General features: G+C 36.4%; 2 protein-coding genes and 1 long non-coding RNA gene across 14 annotated transcripts in view; 2 read left to right on the forward strand and 1 right to left on the reverse strand.

The window, feature by feature from the left end:
* The window catches only part of Wake (wide awake), a 69,777-nt gene extending 60,545 nt beyond the window's left edge, over nt 1–9,232 (forward strand). For 11 of the 12 annotated variants that reach the window (XM_070307628.1, XM_070307630.1, XM_070307626.1 and 8 more), the window contains 7 exons: nt 69–326; nt 500–802; nt 930–1,369; nt 1,466–1,845; nt 1,923–2,529; nt 2,642–3,445; nt 4,454–9,232. In XM_070307628.1, the coding sequence (XP_070163729.1) occupies nt 69–326; nt 500–802; nt 930–1,369; nt 1,466–1,845; nt 1,923–2,529; nt 2,642–3,445; nt 4,454–4,789 (3,128 nt within the window). In that variant the 3' untranslated portion in view covers nt 4,790–9,232. Of the gene's footprint in view, nt 1–68; nt 327–499; nt 803–929; nt 1,370–1,465; nt 1,846–1,922; nt 2,530–2,641; nt 3,446–3,629; nt 3,710–4,453 lie in introns of all 12 variants that reach the window. The other variant, XR_011447876.1, reaches the window with a different exon arrangement.
* Nucleotides 1–23,244, reverse strand: part of LOC138939641 (uncharacterized) — an 86,051-nt gene that overhangs the window by 60,828 nt on the left and 1,979 nt on the right. The gene's annotated exons all lie outside the window — the stretch shown is intronic.
* LOC138939484 (uncharacterized) lies at nt 16,007–22,332 on the forward strand. The gene is made up of 10 exons (XM_070307330.1): nt 16,007–16,199; nt 16,328–16,454; nt 16,552–16,743; nt 16,836–17,014; nt 17,141–17,226; nt 17,506–17,725; nt 17,869–18,171; nt 18,286–18,468; nt 18,873–21,891; nt 22,197–22,332. Exons 1-10 carry the CDS (start codon nt 16,022–16,024, stop codon nt 22,330–22,332), a joined length of 4,623 nt encoding a protein of 1,540 aa, XP_070163431.1. The 5' UTR covers nt 16,007–16,021.

A 23,244-nucleotide genomic window follows, 5' to 3' on the forward strand; every position in this document is an offset into this window, starting at 1 on the left:
GTTAAACTATTTATATTTATAAATGCGTAACAATTTTTTACATATATCCCATGTTTTTGTTAACGCAGTCAAGTCTCCGGAATCTCTTGGAAGTCATTTGGCGTCATTGCTCTCGGAAGCGGAACACAGAGTTCAAGAACTCGGGGGCAGTACTTCCGGTAGCAGTGCGACTCTACTGGAACCACCCAGCGTACACAGGGCCAGTTTTTCCACGCAACATAACAATCTGACAGGATGCAGTGGTAGTACGGAAGACAAACAGCTTGCCCTATGGGAAAGGAGAGCCAGGGCTCTTAGAAAAATGTTATTGGGTTTCGATCAAGCGCGTGAGTTCGATAAAATTTAATTTAATTTAAAGCAAAATTTGATTTAATTCGAATCTATCGGAAAAAATATATTGCCGGATATATATATCGCGCTTTGCGAATGAGAAATTTGTAAGGAATATTTTCGTTCCAACTATATGTAAAATAGAAATTTGTGATTTTGGACGTTTTAGGACCACCCGACATGCCATTTCTGGTTGCGATCGATGTTACCGGAACGACCTCGGTAACAATCAGGTTTCAAGAACCGGACTCGCACGATTCTCCGATCTGTACGAAATTTAAGGTTGAATGGAGTTTGCACGATGACTTTTCCGTTATTTGCGACGAGAGAGAGGTTTTAGATATGAAGCAGAGAGAATGTCGCGTCGAGGATCTAACTCAAGGTCAAAGATATTATTTTCGCGCTGCCGCTGGAAATTTAAAGGGCTACAGCAGATTTAGGAATTCGACACCTGCGCATGTTACACCTAGCAGTAAGTATAATATTGTATTTTGTCGCAGAGAGCGATACACGATTTTGTATAAATATAATAAATCAATTTATTATCAACACACTATTAATTTTACAATACAAATACTTATAACTTATTATTGTTAAAGGTTGGAGGGATATAGACGGCAGAGTACCGAGGTTTGCGGGACGATTAGAGCAATTAAATACTTTGTTCACCGACATAAGAAGACCGGAGTATACGCAAGAAACACCGGCGGTACAGAGGCGAAATCATAAAAAGAAGACGACGATAAAACAACTCTTCACAGCGACGAGTAAATTCCAGAAGAATCTCAGACGAGGGGTATTTCTCGCGTGTCTACTCTACCACGAAGACAAAGTCCTTGTTACCAACGAGGATTTCTTACCCGTAATCGAGGTCGACGAGACGTATCCTAGTTGTATCTACAACGATTTTCATTGGCTAATGAAAGTCGCCTGTACCTGGGACGACGTTAAATCCCTCCGACAAGATATGGAAAAGAGTCAGAGCAGCTCGACGAACCATTTTAGAATAAGGTTGCTTCAAGCTGCTGCTCAGATGCAGGTAGATTGTATTAATATTATTAAAATTCACTATATTGATATACAATAGAATCGCAAAATATAGAAAACATCCTATAATATTCGATGTATGTTGTAGGCTGCACTGTGCATACAAGACCTTGGACAGTTATATCACAAACCTATCAGAGACATTCAAGGCACTTTGGTATTTTCGACAGTGAATTACATAAAATCAGCAAAAATGGTTTCCGTATTAAATAGCAGATGGTTACCGCTCAGTAAAGTCATAAAGAAAGTCATGACGCACGAAGACAGTAACGTTGCCGATATCTTGATGGCCAGTATACAAGAACAAATGACATATCATCAAGTCAGTAGTATCAAATTATCCAATGGTTTATATCTCGGTTATCTGAAAATGCAGAGCAGCGTGGATCTCATACAAGTCGTTGTCCCGACGAAATCTCCGAATGTATTGCCGCACTGCAAGATTCGCGACAATCCACACGTATCCGCGTAAGCATCCTCTCATCGCTAAACGGAAAATATTGCAATATCGCGTATTACAATTGTCTATTGTATTTTCTGTTAAGGGAGGAGTGGGACTATCTCAAGAGAGTAACGCGCATCTGCATGTCCGATTCTTCCGTGAAAGACTCGGAAGAGAAAGAGAACGTGACGAACGAGGCTCAAGGCACGGAACAGCAAAAGTTGTTCGTCGATCTGGTTGCCGCGACCGCGCGACGATTGTTCAATTACATGGAGATCAGTCCGGAGGATTCGTTGGTGCATCGACTTTACGATGCCGAAGTGATAGATCTGACGCGTGACGTATCGTTTCTCATCGTCGTGCCGCCAGCCGAAACCGCTTGCTGTGTGCCTGGCACGCGAGAGATCTTACTACAGCGCGGTGATCTCCTATCGTTACCTATTCAGGTCTTTGAGATGGTGCATTTGAATACGTATCAAAAGGACGTGATTAATCGTTACTCGAGGCTGAGCTGCATCTTGGAACTGGACACGGCACAGGCCCAGCATAATCACAGAGAGGCCTTCAGTTCCTTAGAGTTAAGCGTCGCAAAGGATAAACTGGCGAGATTGCAACATCTCCAATCGCAGATGAACACTGTGTGGAAAGGTGCCAGATGGCTGATCGACGTTATAACTTTTGCGAGAGATCGCGGCTCCTCTCAACAAAACGTAATTATCGATACTCTTCGTAACGTATTTCATAAATTTGTTTTTACTCAATTTCATTTTAAATTTAATCATCGTTTGTTTTTAATATTAATTTACAATATTTTTTTGGCAGGTCGCATCGCAAACCGTTGGTATATCTATGAAGCATCTGCTTAGTTTAGACAGAAACAAGAACAGCGCTAGCAACAATAATAGTTTAAAACGGAGTTTATTACAATTACCGCCTAGAGATCCTAAGCTCGTTAAATCGAGCCCTGGCCGAGGTAGTTGGCCAGGGCCGAATCTGTCAAATTCCTCCTCGAATCTTCTCACAACGGAATTCAGCAAGAGCGAGCAGCAGCTGCCCAGCGGACAGTACGTACGTAAGGGTAGCAACGCTTCGAATATATCGACGACGTCGGAGCCGCAGAAATCATTGTGCGTGCCGAGCAGCGACAACAATAATCTAGGCAATCTGACCACGAGCTCCAATCATCTAGCGCCGTTGCAAAATACGCGGCTGCCGCCCTCCAAATCCGAAGACACCCTAATTCTCGCCAAGTACAAACATAGCCCGCGAAATCGCTCCGCTACGATAACTACTTCGGCATCGGCCAGCACTAGTCCGCTAATGAGCATTAAGCCCATCATTTACGGCGGCTCGCTTTTGAGCGTCTCCACGGCGATGACGAACACCACGAGTCTACTTAGCGTGTCTGTGAGCAACACCAATTCCGACAGCCTACATTCGTTGAGCAGCGAAGAAAACTCTACGACAAATTCGAGCGTATGCTTGAAACCCAGTTATCCGGTCAAGGTTAAAACGTCCAAACCGACTGCGAGCGTCGCGGCGATGGCCACCGTTCCGCAGGATAATCTAGACGAAGAGAAGGAAGAGGCGACGATGATGCCGGCACCTCTGCCAGGCATTCTTCAAGTAAGCTTTTCCGATTCCTTCATATTTTATGTTACATAGATGAGAATAAGAGATTCCGCGTATGAACGCGATATATTGTATTTTTAGCGTACGGTAGATGCGATGTTTAATTTTCAGCGACATTAATATTTCTCTGCAGACTCGTGCGATATCCGATTTATAAATGATATTTCTCCTTTCCTAGGGAACACAAGTCTAACCCGATTATAATTAAAAACAGCTCGCTTGGTCTTCTAGTGCAAACCGATGTAGCGGATATATCGAGTAAGGCGCCAAATTTCAACGCTTGCTCTGCTCGGTTATGCTTAAATATTATGCTTAGTGTGCCAAAATAATGCGGCATGTGCAGGATTCATTACGACTGTTTTATACTCTTTTTAATAGCTACTTTAAAGATGAATTATGTCTGTATGTAGTGTGCTATAACAGTATACATCGCAACAGTATAAAAAAATATTGCATAAAAACGCGATTTGTCTATTAAGAATATACATGATTCTCTTCTATGTCATATCGTGTTGTATATAATTATTGTTACAGCTTGAACATATACTATATATATATATGGTATACATATATATGGCATTTTTTTAACGCGCGTCTAAATACAAGGTGTGTCTATAAGATTAGAAAACTGAAGGAATTATAAAAAAGTATTCAATTTTAAATTATAAAAAAGAAATTATTTAAATAAATTTTTAATATTTTTTCTTCATAGCGTTTGTAAAAATTTTTTTCACTTACAATTATGGTAGTATCGAAATCTTTCAGACACGCCATGTATAATATATTTATTCATAGCTACATTGATATAACATTTATATGAGATTTTGATCAAATAATTTTACTGTTTAAATGATCTAAATTACGAATGCACATTTACAGATTATATCTACGTAATCTCACTTTATTCGAGATTGTTGCATCTGTTGATTATATTTTTTTTTTCTCTATCATGTCATTAGAAAACAAGATACAAGAGATGCATCTTGTAATATTACATTACAGGTTTACGCGGCCTACGAGACTGGTTTAGCAGCTGGTACCAGTTTGAAATTACATGTAACACCAAGGACTACGGCACGTGAAGTTGTGGAACTTGTTGTTAAACAATTGAACATGGCAGTGGTTCTAAAAGGACAAAATGGGCCTACCTATACGATCGACGAATTACCAAATTTCTGCTTAGTTGCCGTAATCGGTGCACGGGAACGTTGCTTAAGGGATGATTTTAAGCCACTTCAATTGCAAAATCCATGGAAGAAGGGTAGATTATACGTTAGACAAAAACAGGACGTTCTTGCTGCTCTTGAGCACAGTAGCAAGCATACCGCGTACTTATAGCACAGATAAAGCGCTATCTACAAGCGGGAAGAAACAGAGAAAGAGAGAGAGAGAGAGAGAGAGAGAGAGAGAGAGAGAGTGAGAGAGGGGTGGGGGGGTAATAATTTATTACCTACTATTGTTAATTAAATTTCGATACATTCTACACGCGTGCATAAACGCGTGTATAACGTTCCTCGATAACGATTACGAATATTTCATATAAAGCGATTAATGTCGTACATCTTCAACGGTACTACTAATAAAAGAAATATTTCAGCGAATAGATATGAATGATTATTTAATAGGAAAAGGTATTTTAATCACATAATCCGTTCCATGACCCGAGAGATTTTTTTTCTCTGAATTTTTCGTCTAATTCATGATACACACTCTATATGCGTGTAACTGGGTCGTACGTTTTATGTGAAAAAAATTGTATATTTAAAAAATTATTTTATTCGCGCTTCGCCTCTCTTAAATAAGTGATATTAGCCGCGATAGATGTGAATTTTTTAAAAAATTACTTTTTAAAAAGCCAACCTTCTTTTTATCATTTATAAGTAAAATAATATTTTTTCAAGAAAATATTCCCATTTCTTTCGTCCCACGATTATATTCTGATATATATTCTCCTTTTGTTGTTAAAAATAAATTGATCTGTGGAGCGTTGAAGATAAAAATATAAATAATCGAAATATAACATGAGATACAGGCAACATAGAGAATTTGGAGGAATCGAATGTGATAAACATTTCTCTGATGGATGAAATAGGAATCTATCCTATTTTTAGGCAACGTAGATACATTATTCCGATTTTGGAATTTGTCGACTTTCAAGCACGATCTGTAATATTCTTCGAATGTTAGCTAGTTTGTAAAGGAATGAATAATACTCGAGACATACCGTTATATTTTCTGTACCGATCTCAATGTTTTATTCGATATATACATATTGTCGAGAGTATACGCGAGTAAGCTGGTTGAGAGATCTCATTGTTCCCTATCGTAGTTCATTGTATCCAAGTACGATTTATCGTTACGAAATATAGGAGGATCCTTTCAGCACAAAGAAAATGCAATAGAGAAATACTTGGATACTTTGAATCAATAAGGATAACTAACATTTTGAAGTCACACACATAGTGAAAGTTTTATATTTATACTATTAGGTGTACAACTTTGCCTCCGCCGTTTTCCTATAGATGGCTTTAGCGGTAAGTAGTGATCGAAATAAATAGATCATAGACGTCATGCGATAAACTTGGGCATCTGTCAACGTAACCCCATAGAAACATTAGTCGATTTGTGTCTGCGTCATAAAGTTATTCTCGATTGAAAATGTCAGTTTACGAGCCAAATTCTCGTCATTTGCGGGAGGTTTTAATTTTCTGCTTCAATATGAAGAAATCTGCGGCTGAGGCTCATCGAATGCTCTCAAATACTTATGGCGAAGCCGCTATTAGTGAAAGAACGTGTCGTGAGTGGTTTCAACGCTTCAAGAACGGTGATTTTCACGTCGAAGACCGGCATAGCGGTGGAAGAGAGAAGATTTTCGAAGATGCAGAATTGGAGGCATTACTTAATGAAGACTCGAGTCAAAGAATTGGCACGATCATTGGGAATGGACAATACTTTGAATCGTAAATGTATAACCAGTTTTTTACAATAAAGCCTCGAATTTCGGGAAAAAAACGGCGAAAGCAAAGTTGTACACCTAATATTAAAGTTATAGGGATGAAATGCCTCGAAAAGAATATATTTTAGGTTCTAATATATATGACAACGTGTTATTATAATATTATATACGGATACTTTCTGCTTATGATTAGATTCAATATTACCAGGCTCTAACAAAAGAAATAAAATCATTTCGAGTGCGTTCTCGATGCATGGCACAGTCTGGGGCAATATATTTCTTTCAGAATATTCATAATAAAATAATATGAAAGTTCCTAAAGTCTGGTAGTGTTGTCTTGAGATGGAAAGCTTGGGGGGAAAGATATATATATATTTTAGAAAAGTCTGAGATCAATTTTCTGAAAGAGAGAGAGAGAGCGCTGATAAATTTTGTCGACAGAAAGAATTGTAAAAGAAATGTTATATACAAAACAGAGAGGGAAAAAAAGGAAATTAGTATAAGATTTTATTTGAGAAATATTTCGAATCTAAAGAGGCGAGTATAATATATCAGAACCAGTTTTATAGTTATTAGTATAGTTAAGACGACAAGAGGCTTATAGACTGTTGTATATAATAGAACAAAGAGTATTATTAATACTGCTACATTATTTTAGAGACAAGAAAAAAAAATTTTTGTAATTTTTTGTTTTAGCTTACAACTTTTGTTTTATTAAATATTATAGCGCGTATAGTGAATATTTTTTTATTTCCTCATAATCACATTCTAAATGTCATCTGAGCATCCGTTTTATTTTAACAAAACAAAATCATATAAAGAAAATTCCAGCAGGTATAGGCGAAAAAAGTAGGATTCATTTTGAGGAATTCATGAAAAGAGAAATATTTAATCAAAAGACGAAATTAAATTTTTCGTCATTATATGAAAGATAAAATTTAAAAGATAAAATTTTCAAAAATTATGACAGTTACATCGCCTGGCACGTAACAAAATAAATATCCAATTGAGAGAAATAGCAGTACGATAACACCCGACGAAGTATTAACCGATCGAATAACGACTATCACATAGTGTAGAATGATTTGCGCTGAAAATACATCGCGTATACCCCAAAACCGCACAATATTATTCGCGACGAACTTGTTAAATGTTTCGTGATCGCGTTGCACATTTCGTATATAATCTAACGAATAACAAGATTAATTGGTGTAGCATATATACTCGTATGTAGTTATTCGTATAGATTCCTCTCTCTTTCTAAAAGAAAAAGAGAGAGAGAGAGTGAGAAAAACAGAGCAAAGAATAATATATTTAAAAAAAAATTAACTGTTTGGATAGAGTGAAGAATTAACAGAAATAACCTGGAGATGCACAGCAACATGTCAAATGTAAATTCATATTTTTCTTATTTCGCTCGCCTACATAATATCGATCTGTCAAGCGGAAGAACCTTATTGTGCATGTCCGTACAGATGTCTATCGTGAAATCCGTCCTTCACGTCGCAGATTCGATATATGTATATATATCTGGCTGTATATTCGAATGTATTTTCTCAAATATATCACGCTTATTGAGCAGTAGTATCGTGCACCAAGGGGCCATTTGCATTTATAAGAAGAATGCATCGAAGAATGCTTATGAAGATGCATGGTGCGCATATTTTTTTATCGACCAAGTGACAAAGAATCGACGAATTATTAAGGACAGAGCGTGTTTCGCTAATTACGTAGGTATAATTCTGTGCACCGCTAATTTTGTTAAAAAATAATATCATAAAGAGAGAAAAATCAGATGAAAGAAACATCTCTCTCTCTCTCTCTCTCTCTCTCTCTCTCTCTGACGATGAGCTATAGCAAATATAATAATGGAATTGAGTAAAACGACTTTGTACTCTAATCTATAAAGAAACCAGCGTAATTAGCGGTGCATCGACTTAATCGTGTAAACGTTTGTGTTTATTTTTCCCTACTATGTATTTTTTCCTAGAAGCGTACGTTCGTTTTTGTTCGATCGAGAAAATGATAGAAATTTTATTAGCGCTACGTGAATGTCTATCGATGTTGAGTGTAAAATAACCGTTAGCACATAAGTATTACGATATAGAAAACGGAAGAGTAAGAGATCCGCCGAGCCAATAAAGAAGCGAATACGAGTGAAATATTTGTAAATATTGTGAGAAAAAGAGAGCGATTGCACGTACAGAAAAAAATTAGAGAGAGATTATTTTGGACGAGAGAAAATACGAAATATCTCATTTTCCATTCGTCGTGATGTATTATAATCGTGTCTATATCACGACGATATGAATTAATTAGTTCAATCAAATCCAAACGTAAACATTTTCCCCTGCCCCCATTTGCTTCCTTCCATCCCGTCCATCCCTCCCTCCCTCGTGTCCAGATATAAAATTTTTGTACGCGATATCACTTTTTAATGCGCGATTTTTGATGTACGCGTACGCGAATAATTATGTACAGTAGTGAATTTATGTTTGTATAGAAAAGATTGCTTCGTTTCTGTTTGCGACTGGATTTTCCCCCCCCCCTTTTTTTTTGTAGGGGACATGTACCACGACGGAAACGTCCGAAATAAAGTATAACATTGTATTTGTCTTGATCAGATTTGTTCGTCATATCCTAAGGAATCGGTATATATGTATGAAAACAATTTTTTTTTCTTTTAAAATCTTCCATTAATTCTCTATACACAATTCACAGATATACATTATTATATTATATATTATATAACTACCGTAAAAAAAAAAAGTACAATTATATGTGTGTAATATCTGTAATTAGTGAATTATATGGTTTACAAAATATTTCTTTTGAAAAAAGCTTTATTTAAATCAAATATATATATATATATGTACATGTATACCATTTAATTGAGTATTTCTTTTTCAAACTGTAAATTTGCTCTAGGCTATATCGCCTCCATCGATTCTTATTTTTTCTAGAACAACTTGTATCCAGTTTTACCCAGCATCATCACCTCCGGCAAATCAAACGAGTGCAAACGAGACGAGAACCCGGACCCTTGGCGACCGCTTAGTCCCGCTGACCCACTTCCGTCTTCTTGTTTCTCGTCTTGCCGAGAAGCTACCACCTACTCTTTATTTATCCCCCACTCTAGAGATACAATCCTATAGTCTGTTCTTCCGGCGAATGCGTCGCGAGCAGTTTCCGCCGAGTAAACCTTTGTAATAATATAGCTTTAACTAACGTCAGAAAAACGAAAGATAAATCTGATCGTAGAACGATGCCACAAGATGGGCATAGAGGAGCGCATAAATTATCGGGCAAAGAGAAAGTTTCCAAACCATTGGCTGGTTATTTATTACGCGGTTGCGATAATAATTGATAACTGACTTCGCAGTCGCAATTTTGCTAATTGCGCATAAACACAATCCTATCATGCTATAAATAAAATTGGAAGAAGATTATCGCGCGCGCCAATCTATTTATCAGAAATAGAATATGCGAAATAAAAAAAAAATAAAAATAAAAAAGATGCTGGGAAAGAAATTTTATCTGCATCCGTTATAAAGCATGAGGTTTCGTTAAATCAGAAATATTCAATCTCTTTTACGCTTATTTTTGACGAAAGAAAAAAAAAAAACTGATGCTCCGCCACTGCGGAAGTGCCGCAGTAGAAATTTAACACTATCGCGGATATATAGTATACGTTATACAGTTAATACTCATTGTCACGAAAACACGGACACGGAGAGCGCGAACGAGCACCGATTGGTTGACCCGCAGCCCGGATTCGCCTTCGGCTGACCCTATTATACGTTGACTGTCCCACTGGCGGGACACTGATAGCGCAAGACGGTCAACGTGGGATCGATTCGGTCCGACTGATTTAATTGCATCGCGTGACGAACGAAAGAAAGGCACTTCGCATCACGAATGATAACGGTATTTCGGTTCATCGATTACGTCTCTTTCAACTTTACGACTTGAAATCTTTTCAGATCTCAGATACAACGTTTGCCAAAGAAAGAGCAATCATCAGGAGCAGTTTTACTGACACAATAGCCTAATGTATATAGGTACGAAATATTTTGCATCTCGCCACAGCAAAGCCTCTAGTTACACGTAGAGATAGAGATATAGATATTTTATTATATTCTTTACGTATATAGACTGTGTGTCATTTTTTAAACGGAAAAATAAGGATTTATCACGATATTCTCCGATCTCCATATCTCGTTTTTGTATCGTGAACTGTGCATCCTCCGGTGCCGCAAAGGCCCAGAAACACACCGTGTCCCCTCTTCTCGCAGAATCGCCGCTAACCGACTCGATTTTAGACGGATCTCTCGAATGCGCACGTGCATGTGCAGCAGCAGCCGCGTTGCGAAAGAATTATGCGGGGCACAAGGTCCGGCCGGCCACTCGCCGTTCCAATTTTTACCAATCGAAGGTTACGTATCGCAATTGAGTCTCTGCCATACGCACGCTACGACACACACACTCTCCTCTCTGCTCTTTCTCTTTATTTCTCCATGACTCTTTCGCCCTCTTTCATGCGGAATTCACGATTGTGAACCATAGCCGCGTAAAAGAAGAATTAAACTCAGAGAAAAGAAGAATGATATTTTAATGTACAAGTTTTCTGTCTCACAGATTTGTAAATGTATACGAATGTATACATGTGCCGTTGATGGAAACAATGCGATCAGATTATCGATTGCCATTGAAAAGATATGTCATTCTTTCCCATTGATTGTTATACAATTTATATTCATATAGCGTCTTAAAACTTTTGAAGAGAACTAGAGATGGATTAATCTATTTTCATATCTATTACGATATTGTAAAGTCATTATTTACATTATTCCTAATAACTTTAACCATAGATTTCGCAAGTCACCCAGAGTTAAATTGTCCTAATCGTCTTCATCCCCTCTTGCAAACGAGGTGGTGGACGACGACGACGACGACGACCAAGACGATGATTTTGAAGACACTAACGAGACAAACGAGTGGCACGACGCGGAGGAAGAAGAAGAAAAGAGAGAAGAGTGTTCGGCGAAGCCTACCGACCGGCTATTTGGAACACGGCCGATCAGTTCCTTCGGCGCCGTGAACGCGAACACGCTAAACATTGCCGATTTTGTAAACTCGTGCCTCTGTCCTAGACCAAGTGAAAGAGACCAAGTTGAAGAATCCCGCGAAAAATTACGCGACGCGCCGTCTTTTCGAACCGGTACGAGCCAAAAAGACCAAAGCCTCAAACTTTGCGAATCTTCCGCGAAAGAACAAAGTCGAATCCAAAGGATATTTCGTGACATAGTTCGGAGTAGCTTATGATAAGATGTGAAAAGTCGATTGGTCTCTATCGCGTTAAATTTTTTTCTTTTTTTTTTCTTTTTTTTTTTTTTTTAAGTGACTTGCGGTGTTGAAAGAACGAGTCACTATCGTTACGAGAAAGAGTATATAGTATTACATTTCAATTTGTCAAATGCAAATAAAATTATATATGATATTGATATATAACAAAATTTTAAAATATATTAAACAATGATGTGTAAAAGCAAAATAATTATACAGCGCTTCCTTTGTTATTATATAATCTAAATAAAAATTAATAAATAATTTTATAAAAATAAAACTTTACGTCGTAAGATTGTTATTGGATTTCCAATAAGTTTTTACCATTTCCATTAAATAAATAATTTTCTCACATGCAATTTTGAGAAAGAGAGAGAGAGAGAGAGAGAGAGAGAGAGAAGCGTTCCCGAAGATCAATTATATAGTTGTCTCTCTATCGATATATATAGAATTATCTATGAAAAATATATATATAATATTATATCGCCTTTCCCCGCCCCATGTTTCTTTACAAAATTCACTTTTACACATCGGGCAAAAAAGTTTCCGAGTTTCGACTTTTTCCGGTCATCGATAGAAAAACTTGCCATATATGTATATTTTGCTATTAGTATAATTAACCCAGATTTTTCCGGATTTATGGTGAACGGCACGCAGGTCACTAGCACTAGCATTGCGCATTATAACAGACTGCTGACATGCCTTTGATTGCGAAGAAGTGGCAAAAAATTGCACAAGTTGTTAGCCAACTATAATTAATTACCTGTCATTTAATTAATTTCAAATAGCCAAAATTATTTATTTCAACATCAACAACAAAATTAAACTATTCGAAAGAAATTCTAGAGCCAATTTAATATAACTAACACTTACGATTTTCACTAATTAATTCACTAATCGTAGAAAAAAAATGCGCAATTATAATGCAAAGCTCTTAATAAAAGAAAATAGTTGAATATTACTAAAAATGGCACAAAAAAGTCGTGATTTAATAAAGATATAATATATAATTATAGTCTTCTCATCCAAGAGAGGATAAATGTATACGTAACACGGCGCTGCTCAATATCAACATTGAAAGAGACGTTTATGCGTCGGATAATATTGCGACAATGCGATGCTTATAGCAGTTTTACAGGCGGTTTATGCTTTCATTTGTCGCTAGGTGCAAATCAATCCGATCTTCGCATTTGTCGATATACTTTTTTTTCACGAAATCAAACAAAATTCTCCGCTTTTTCTTTTTCAATACCTATTAATATCGTTCCTCGTTAAATATGCAACCGTAACGAGATTATTGTTCGTTTAGGGAAGATTTTCGGGACAATAGCACGAGAGGGTATCAGCAGCGGCACAATGTCAGAGGGTTGCACAAGTTGCAGAGGCGCGAATTATGCGGGCAATACATTACAATTAGGCACGACTCCCGGTGGCAACACCGGAAGTTTGTCGTCCACTTCTGGAACAAGCACAACCACAAGAAGAGTTCAAGTCCGCGCAAAAGTCCTATACGGCACAGGCAAGGCGATAGCGAGCTTGCAAGCTCAGGAGAAAGCGGCCAGACATTGACGAGGTAATTAAATAAACGTAATTAACTCTACATTAATCTGATATAGTCTGCGAGAGATTTTGCGCGTCATATATACTACTTTAATATCTATCTTCTATTAATTTTTTATACAGATACAAAAGCAACAAGTTTATATTATTTTTGTATAAAACATTATTTCTCTAGGTTTTTTTTTATTTTTTATTATTTTTTTTAATTTCGATTTATCATATTATAATATAATATATATATAAAGTATTATAAAAAATATTCAAGTAAATAAATTTAGCATTTATATTGCCGAAACTCTGCTGGAATCTGTCACGCGTAAGCAGACTGATCGTAAGATTGATTACACGTTAAATAAACGGTATAAAAAAATTATTGAACGACAACAGGCAAGTGGGAATAATATATAATTTTGCAAAAATCATTGAACTTTGTGAGAATATTTTGACGAGGACTATGGAATTAAAACAAATTTGTCAGACTGTCAACAGTTAAAACAATGTTCAACGGTCAATCTAGAAAACATCGATCGAGCACACGCTAATTAATATAATTTTTTCTCGCCGTATCGTCAACGCGATCATTATATATATATATATTGTATATATATATATATATATATATTGCGTATCGCGAGAAAGCGTTTACTTTACCGCACAATTATGTATAGGAAGCTCGATCTCCCGTCTTCCTACCGAGAGACCTGGTCCAAACAGGACGGACGCGGCCAATCTCCCCGTCACTAGACGATCAACGAACGACGAACAGTCGAAATAACGAGAGACCGCGGATAACAGTAAAAATATGCAAAAAAAAGAAACGACACACCGACACCAACGAACAAAAAACAAAGCCTGGAGGCACCATCCTTCCTCGCGGATAAGACCAGTCGTCCGATCTGATCGCCAGTTAGTACCTGGTTAACCGTCCTCGAGAAGGCCGCCACCTCGATTTACGCGTCTCTGTGTGTTTTTTCTTTTTCTTTTTTTTTTTCGTCATCTTTCTGCTGTTTCTCGATCTTATTCCCTGTTACGTTTACGCGTCTTCATTTTGCCTTATCTCTGTGAGAATTTTGACGAGTATGCACCGATGGATATTGTAAGTGCAGCCTGGAATGTGTCGCCGCGCAAAATGCGCCTTGCAATTTTGTAAGTCGTTATCGATAGGGGTCTGTATTTTTTTTTTCTTTTTCTTTTTTTAAATCCTGCTGTATGTGTGTACATATGTACTTACAAATATTATTGAAGCGAATATTTTCGAATTAAACAAAATCACTTGCGATCCGCAAAGATTCGCAAAATGTTTTCGAATAATATTTTCCGATAATATTTATAAATTTCTTTCACATCTTATTAAATTTTAAATTAATTGATATACATTAAATGGTATATATTTTTTTATCCAATACTTTTCCAACCATTGATTTAATTGAATTATGCATCATCGTTACATGTGTGTCGCCACTTTATAAATATATATATATATATATTTATTTATGATTTATTTATTATTTGTCAAAAAATTAAAAAAAAAATATTTCCAACAGCTTAATAAGGTCAATATAATTTCTTTGGCCCATCCTGTGTATCTTTGCCGTTCTACAATTCGCGATCCCGTTATTATATTTCTCTCGATCTTAACGTCTCACAGTGTCAACAGCTTCATTTACTAAATATTTTGACTTATTCGTGGGTCCTTCTTTTTTTCTCTTTTTTTTTTAATTTAATATTTCTCTTATCATATCGCGCACTAAAAATAAATTCGTGCATGGCAGAGCATTAAAAATTAAATCATTATCGAGAGAAATTTATTAAATAAAAATTTTTAAATTAGATTATTACATTCAAGATTTTTCAATAGATATTCACGATAAAGATTTTTTAGATTATTCGACATCAGCGAGATATAAATAAATATATAAATTTTATATCTAATAATAATCTTTTTTGACACGTATCGCATTATAATAAATAATTTTTACTTTAATTGTGTCAGCATCATCCTGTCTTCTCTCTCCTACGCATTATCATCAAAATCGGGAGAAGAGAACGATAAAGCAGAATACTACGCCGAAAATCAAACGTCAAATTACGAAGTGAAAATTTTTGAAAAAGATGAGCAATTGCTTTTCACATCAACAGACAATCTGGAAAAGAGGGTAAATATTTCATCAGGCTGTAATCCTTTAACTGCGGATATCCAGGAAAGCGACGCAAATAATTTGTATCGTATCAAAGCACCCTGTTTGAAATACACACAAAAGTTGCTAAAGGAAAAGATAGAAAAGGGAACAGCAACGGATGTGTTACAGCCGAGAGATTCCGACGAAACTACGTACATTCGTGCAAAAGAGGCGAATCGGACGGGAAATGCAATTCAACATGAATATTTGAACGCATCGCGCGTTTCTGCAAGCTTGACAGCGGCAAAACCAATCGAAAATGAAAGGAAAAACGAAGATGATAAAAGGATAGAAAATATAAAATTTCGAGATGAAGAAACCGATACGCTGAATAATAATGCGAATGCCAAAAATAACATTTCGAAATGGTTGAACGATGCAAAAAGTAACACACCGCAGCAAGTAAAATTTTTCGAAGCGCAGAATGATAACGATGAGAGAAGAAATAAAAATTTCAAGAAAAGTGACAAAATTTTTTTGGTAACAGAGGAACACTTTGTTAAAAACTCGGATGAAAGTTGGATCCGAATGAGCGATACGATGACACAGAATGCTGATGCGAAAGTTGAAAATCAAACTCTCGAAAGTCGCACTGAACAAGAAAACTGGGAATCCGCAGAAGACGATCTGATGGAAGCTGCAAATTTTGGATTGCAAGCCATGCGCCAACTTTATTATATCCAGGAACCCAAGTTATATTCGCTGGGTAAGTATTGAAAGCAAAAAATTAAAATTTGTTGCAAAAAAATATTTAGTCGTTAATATTATTACATGTATATATTAAATCTGTATCTATATGTTAAATTTTGCATATTGTACGAAACAAAAATACAGGTCTTTATCTTGGGCTCGACAATCCAGCGAGATACGTGGCAGCGTTTAACGATCAATCGAAAGAAGCGAGAGATCTCGCAAAATTCGGATACGCAGTTCTTCAAGGTACCGCCATGTACTTGAAAAAGTAAGTTAATAAGTAACTTAATAAGTGAGCGCAAATTTTCATTAATATTTATATGAGAGACACTTTACGTTTATTTCTGCTCTGATCGTCTTGTCAGGTTACCCAACGCACCATTAGAATTACCTTTATCCCGAACAAAGTTTATAGGAAAAACTTTGCTGGAGCAACAATGCCCACAAAGAGACCCACCTCAATGCCCACCGGCTAGTCTAAGATACAGAACGTCTGACGGCAGCTGTAATAATTTGCGAAATCTCTGGTGGGGTTCCGCAATGTCCACGATGCAGAGGTGAACGATGCGACAATGACATTAATAATCTCAAATATCGTGAAATATTTTCCTAAATTATACTAGATAAATCATTTTCTTATGCTCGGCAGATTTCTACCGCCTGAATACGAGGATGGCGTTCAAGCTATTAGACGATCGAAAAACGGAAGACCACTCCCGTCTGCGCGAGATATCACGAATCTAATTCACGAAAGTAAAGACATACCTTTGGCATCCGTTACTCACATGCTAATGCAATGGGGACAATTCGTAGATCATGATTTGACAGGTATATTATTAAAAACAGAGAGAAAAGATTCTGCGTAGATATACGTTGTATATCTGTAGAAATTTTATATTTGTATTATTCGAAGACGGCAACTGTCGTATAATCGTATCTATTATTTATTAACAGCGACCGGTCAAAGCAGAGGATTTAATGGCACAGTGCCACAATGTTGTTTACCAAGAGGTGCCGGCTTTCAACCGCCAGAGTTTACGGTAATAAATTAATTAATCGATACCAATAATAAATAAATATTATAAACGTTTTAAAGTCTACGGTTTATATATTTTTTTATAAGAATAAATATTTATATCGTAATGACGTTGCATAATATTCTATAATGTTTCGACGCGAATATTGCCGCGCCAAATTGCCAGGTTTATAAGTCATAATTCTCGAGCGTCTCATTTTATACTCAAAAAGTTAAAAATGTTACGTACGTATTACGAGAAAACACTTGAAAAAAATATATTATTTATAATATATATCGATAGCACCCGGAGTGTTTACCGATAGCAGTGAATCTACGCGACAGCTTCTATGGTCCTCTGGGCGTAAGATGTCTAGAGTTTCTCAGAAGCGGACCGGCTCCTAAAGAGGGCTGCAAGTTTGGCCCTAGAGAACAACTCACCCAAGTGACCAGTTATCTGGATGCATCGACAGTTTATAGCAGTAATGCCGTTCATAGTGACAGTCTGAGGATATTCCGAAACGGTGAATAGAACTCTCTTTTAATTGTCGTAATGGAGAACAAAGTGGAGAGGAGAGACGAGAAGAGAGGAAAGTAATCTTTTCTCTGTTCCGCAAGATTATCTATTTTTTTATGGGGGAAAAAAAAAAAATCTTTAAAATCTTAGGATTGCTGCAATACGGAAAAATACAATCGCGACGACCTTTGCTTCCAAAACGCGAATCCGATCTCTGCAAACGCGGATCATTGTCGACGACTTGCTTCCGAGCCGGCGACGGACGTCTCAGTGAGCAGCCTGCTCTCACATCTCTACACGTGGTATTTCTAAGATTGCACAATAGAATAGCTACAGAGCTATCCGCCTTAAACTCCCATTGGAGCGATGAGAAGCTTTTTCAAGAAACCCGAAGGATCGTCGGCGCTGTAATTCAACATATAACCTATCGAGAATTTCTGCCGATCGTTCTTGGTAAGATAACTTGTTGTTTATTGCGCTACATTATTACGTTTACTCGATAGGATAAGATCGTCATAAATCTAATGGAAATAAAGAGTTTAAAAAAAAAACACCGTAAAATTTTAGGTCCTCGGGTGATGAAAATTTTTGATCTGGAAGTTTTTAAAAAAGGATACTACGAAGGATACGATCCGACTATAAATCCTACAATTGCAAATTCATTTTCTACAGCGGCTTATCGATTCGGGCACTCGTTGGTCCAGCAGAGTTTTATTAGATTTGATAGCGATCACAGGCCCATATTTAATAGTAAGTACAATAGAATTGAAATTTTTTAGCACACTCATATTATTTGACTCTGACATAATAATATACGTAAACTTAATTGTTAAAAAAAGTACAATCAATAATTTATATTTACGATGCGCCGTTAGATGTAAAATTTAAATAAAGCAAACAAAATTCGATGCGATTATAAATAGACGTAAATTTGCATATAGGCGAGATATATGTGAATTGCTGCATTGCGATGCACTCACTGCATAATAATAGTACACGGCGTACTAATTTCGTAATAGATGCTTACAGGCATAGCGAGGAAGATATCATTTTCAATATTCGCTATAATAATTATGATCGAAATTAGAGAGATGTAGGAAAACATTTTTTAAGGAATATTTAATACAAAATTAATTGAATAAATTTTATCGCAGATGTCTCGATCCACGACGAGTTTAGCAATCCAGCGAATCTGGAGACGGCGGGATCCGTCGATCGACTTCTTTTAGGGCTAGTGAATCAACCGTGTCAGAGAAGGGACGAGTTCATAACCGAGGAGATTACGAATCATCTCTTTCAAACACCCGGCTTCGCATTCGGTATGGATCTGGCTTCTCTCAATATCCAGCGAGGCAGAGATCACGGTTTGCCGCCTTATGCGCGATGGCGCGAGACTTGCAGCCTGTCGCCGATAAAAAGCTTTGAGGATCTCGATAGAGCGATGTCGCCGGAAATGGCGAGAAAATTTAGATCGCTATACTCGTCGGTAGAAGATATCGATCTCTTTTCGGCCGGATTGGCGGAAAGGTCGGTGACCGGCGGCCTGGTCGGTCCGACCTTTGCCTGCATAATCGGCCAGCAATTCAGCAACCTACGACGCGGCGATCGATTTTGGTACGAGAATGCTGAAAGCGAAAGCAGTTTCACTGCCGGTCAGCTGCAGCAGATTAGACGAATTACTCTAGCTCAAGTGCTATGCCGAACGATGGATGGCATCGAGACCATACAACCGTTTGTCTTTCTCGCGACGGATACGTTGAAGAATCGACGTCTCTCCTGTGACGATCCGATCATTGGACAATTGAATCTGGAATTTTGGGCCGAACGACCGTCCGAATTCAGAACCTACGTGGATGATCCGCAAAAGATTAAAGCGGTCGACATAAATAATGATTCTATTTCTAGATCGAAAGAAGAGAACGTCAATTCGAGGAGGAAAGTCAGCAATCAGGAAGGAGAAAAGATTATACCTCAGCAGCACCCTTTCAAAAACAGCGTTAATCAACAGAATAAAATTGTCATAAAAAGACCGCTCGGACGTCCAGATAACAACAATGTCACAATCGTGGTCCAGAACAATGCCGTAAACTCGCCTGTTTTCGTAAACGAGGGTATTTACGGTTCGCGCGTGAAAATACAGCAGCAGCCTGGCACCAAACCGATTTCAAATCTTAATCAAGCTGCAAACAGTTATCCTGTATTTCGGCCGCAAGCGAAACCTATACCTACGACATTTCCTCATTCGGCAAATTTTCATTCGTCAAGTTATCCGTATATTCCTCACGCTTTCGACGATCCTAGTAATCCGAATCCGCTTGCTTACGGATACAGATCACCTGCTTTCGCGCAACACGACGTCTTTTACGATAATTATTCTCCCACGAGTCCGAGGCCTACTCTCTATACCTATTACACGAATTTCCAGCAGAGATATACCACTCGGATGCCCGATCGCGAGGTCAACGGTTATTTGATTAATTACGAATCCTCCTCGTATAATAATCACGATTCACTTCCGCACTCTTACGAAAGACCTAAACCTTTAATAAATTCTCAACATTATTACGAATTAAACGATAAACAAAAATCGACGCAAAAATTTGATTACGTTAACTCTACACCTTCGATAAACGCACGGCCGACTTTTAAGCCAAATTATGCATCGAATGACGAATCTTATCATACGCACGAGACAAATTACAATGGATATAAATTTTCAACAACCATCCGGCCAAATTCTCGACCAAATTATGAATCGAACGATGAAGCGTATCATGGAGAGAAACCATCCGTTATAGATTATAACAGATATAAACCTTTAATCAACTCACCGATTTATGGTGGACTTATGCCTCTAACAAATTTGCGACCGGATTTAAAACCGAATTATCAATTATATGGCACACAGAAACCAAGCGGTATCGAAAATTTACAGAATGACGATTTAAGTAACAAACCGAATAAAGTTTATCAGATTAATCTCGATAAACCGCAACATCAGGAACAATGGAACTCGAATGATTATCACGAGAGACCGTATGATTACGATGATCCTGACACATATCGTAAAAGACCAAATATTAAACCATCAAGTTATAATATTAATAACTCTCATCAAACAGCATCGATTAATAGACCGAATAATGAATATAGTTCTCAATTTTGGAAAATAGATTCGCTTGATTCTAACAAGGATTCCTCGCAAGATAAACTTTATGGATTTATTTCAAATTCTGGGACAAGTACTTCTTCGTATGAAAAAGATACATCTGCAAAATCGAGTAATTCATCTCCTACACGTCACAATAATTATGATCGATATTCCGATGCGACTTTGATTTATCAAAAAACACAATCGTCTACTCAAAGCAGTTGGATAGATGTCTCATCTTATACGACAGAAAGTAGTACTCGACCTCTTCAAAGCGATTCTTTTAATTCGCATAATCCTTTATTCAATCAGAAGCTAACGAATTATCCCATCTATCAGAAAGACAATCATCAATCGCCATTGTCTTTTTATTCAAAAGAATCGATTAATAAACCATTTACTACTGCAGATTCATATAAATCTGATAAAAATCCTACGAAATCATCTGATTTAAATGAACAATTATTATCCAGTACTCCATATCGGTTAGAAACTTGGACGATTGGTCCTCAGATACACGGAAAAGATGAAAATCTCAATTCAAAAGCAACAAAAGTGCAAAGCGTAACAATCGTCGCTGAAACGCTCGAAACTGTCCATCATTCTGGACTTTCCGGATACATATCTCAACATGAAATTACCAGCGAGGTTCCAAGGCCATTGGAGCAGCAGATAAAAAATAATGTGCCAATTATCCAAAAACCTGGACAGTATTATTACGAAAAGAACGTGCTATATCGATATCCGGACGAAACAATCGATCAAATTTCCAAAAGTAATAGTTATTCGGCTAGTGAAGAAGCATTTATTCAAGATCGAGAAACAACATCTAAGAATATTGCAGAGAAAACATCAGTCGTCGATTCCATAACGAACTCTAGAATAGGTGAAAGCGACGAAAATAAATTGACCACACCTATGCTCGTAATCAATGATTATAACAATGATAGAGACGACACGATGAGGAATGTTCAACGTACTTTCTCGACAGATATCGAAAGTGTCGCATCGACTTCCGATAGGTATCGTTTTCGAAATTCTTTTGCATGAATAGCTTTGCTTTAAACTACAATGTAACGTATGTAAAATAATCGTCGTTCCTAGGCGTCGTAACTAGCCAAGCTTAATTGAAGCGTATATATTGGGTCAGGATACATAATTTCGCGATATATGTACAATATATATTTGAATTTTCTGCCACAAAAATTTCTCTAAAAAGATTTATATATTTATTTTAAAATTTTTATATAAAACGTGTAGTTAATTCGCTAAGATACTTTTATGTTGTGTATATGTGTGTTTGTTAAGATCTCTGATTTATTTGTAGGATAAATCATTGGGTGAATCCACAAGAAGATCTAAATTTATCGTCGATACTGGAAATGCCTGAAATTCCATCCGATAAATTTGCGGATATTAAGGAATTACCTAAACCCATTATATATAAAAAAATCGAAGATTAACACTATTTAAAGTTTAAGCTTTTTTAATTCGTTTTCAATATTTTCGTTTCTCGAATGAAACCGCAGGAAAATTTTAGAATTCTGCTTACTTTACATTACTGTACTATTAATTTATAACAAAAGACTAAAAAAGAATGTTTATTAATATTTTAGACTAAATTTTTATTTATAGAAAGTATCTTTTAAACAAATATATATTATTTATATATATCGCTTTTTTTTATCAAAAGTATTTAGTCATTTAACTGCTAAGTTTTCAAAAGAATGTTTTATTAACGATATATCTTTATGTAAAATATTGTATGATATATTTTTTATACAAAATTATTTTTATCAAAATTATTTTTTGTCAAATAATTATTGTAGATTAAATAATTATATATTAATTAAACTTGCGTAAAGATTTTAGATAAAAATAAAATATAAAATTTATTTATTGCTAACTAGCATCCATGCAATGTGACGCTAAAAATATATAAGAAGAGGAACACATATACATACATACGCATCACTCGCCCGCATTCACTCATATATATATATACATACACCCACACATAAAATAAGAGAGCATAATGAATCATTTAAGTATACACTTTATTATGTGTCGAAAGAGTGGATCAAAATATAGTCTATAAATATCTAGATTATTATATCGAGTTTGAAAAACATTTGCTAGGTTTAATTGTTTGGAATTAGTAACCTCTTATTTTCAGATGCGATTATGCGAGATGTTGCATTTTATATACATATTACGTGACTTGTGTTTTAATTATTAGCAAACGTTATTGCGATCGATTAAATCATTAAATCACCGGTATGTAATATTAAAAAATTCTATGAACTTACCTTAACAGTTATATTATTACAGATTTATTTTATACAAGTTAGAATCCATAATATTGTAATTAATAA

Source organism: Polyergus mexicanus, unplaced genomic scaffold (assembly GCF_030449975.1).
Source record: "Polyergus mexicanus isolate NDT 795.1 unplaced genomic scaffold, iyPolMexi1.0 SCAF_14, whole genome shotgun sequence".
NCBI classification, from domain to species: domain Eukaryota; kingdom Metazoa; phylum Arthropoda; class Insecta; order Hymenoptera; family Formicidae; genus Polyergus; species Polyergus mexicanus.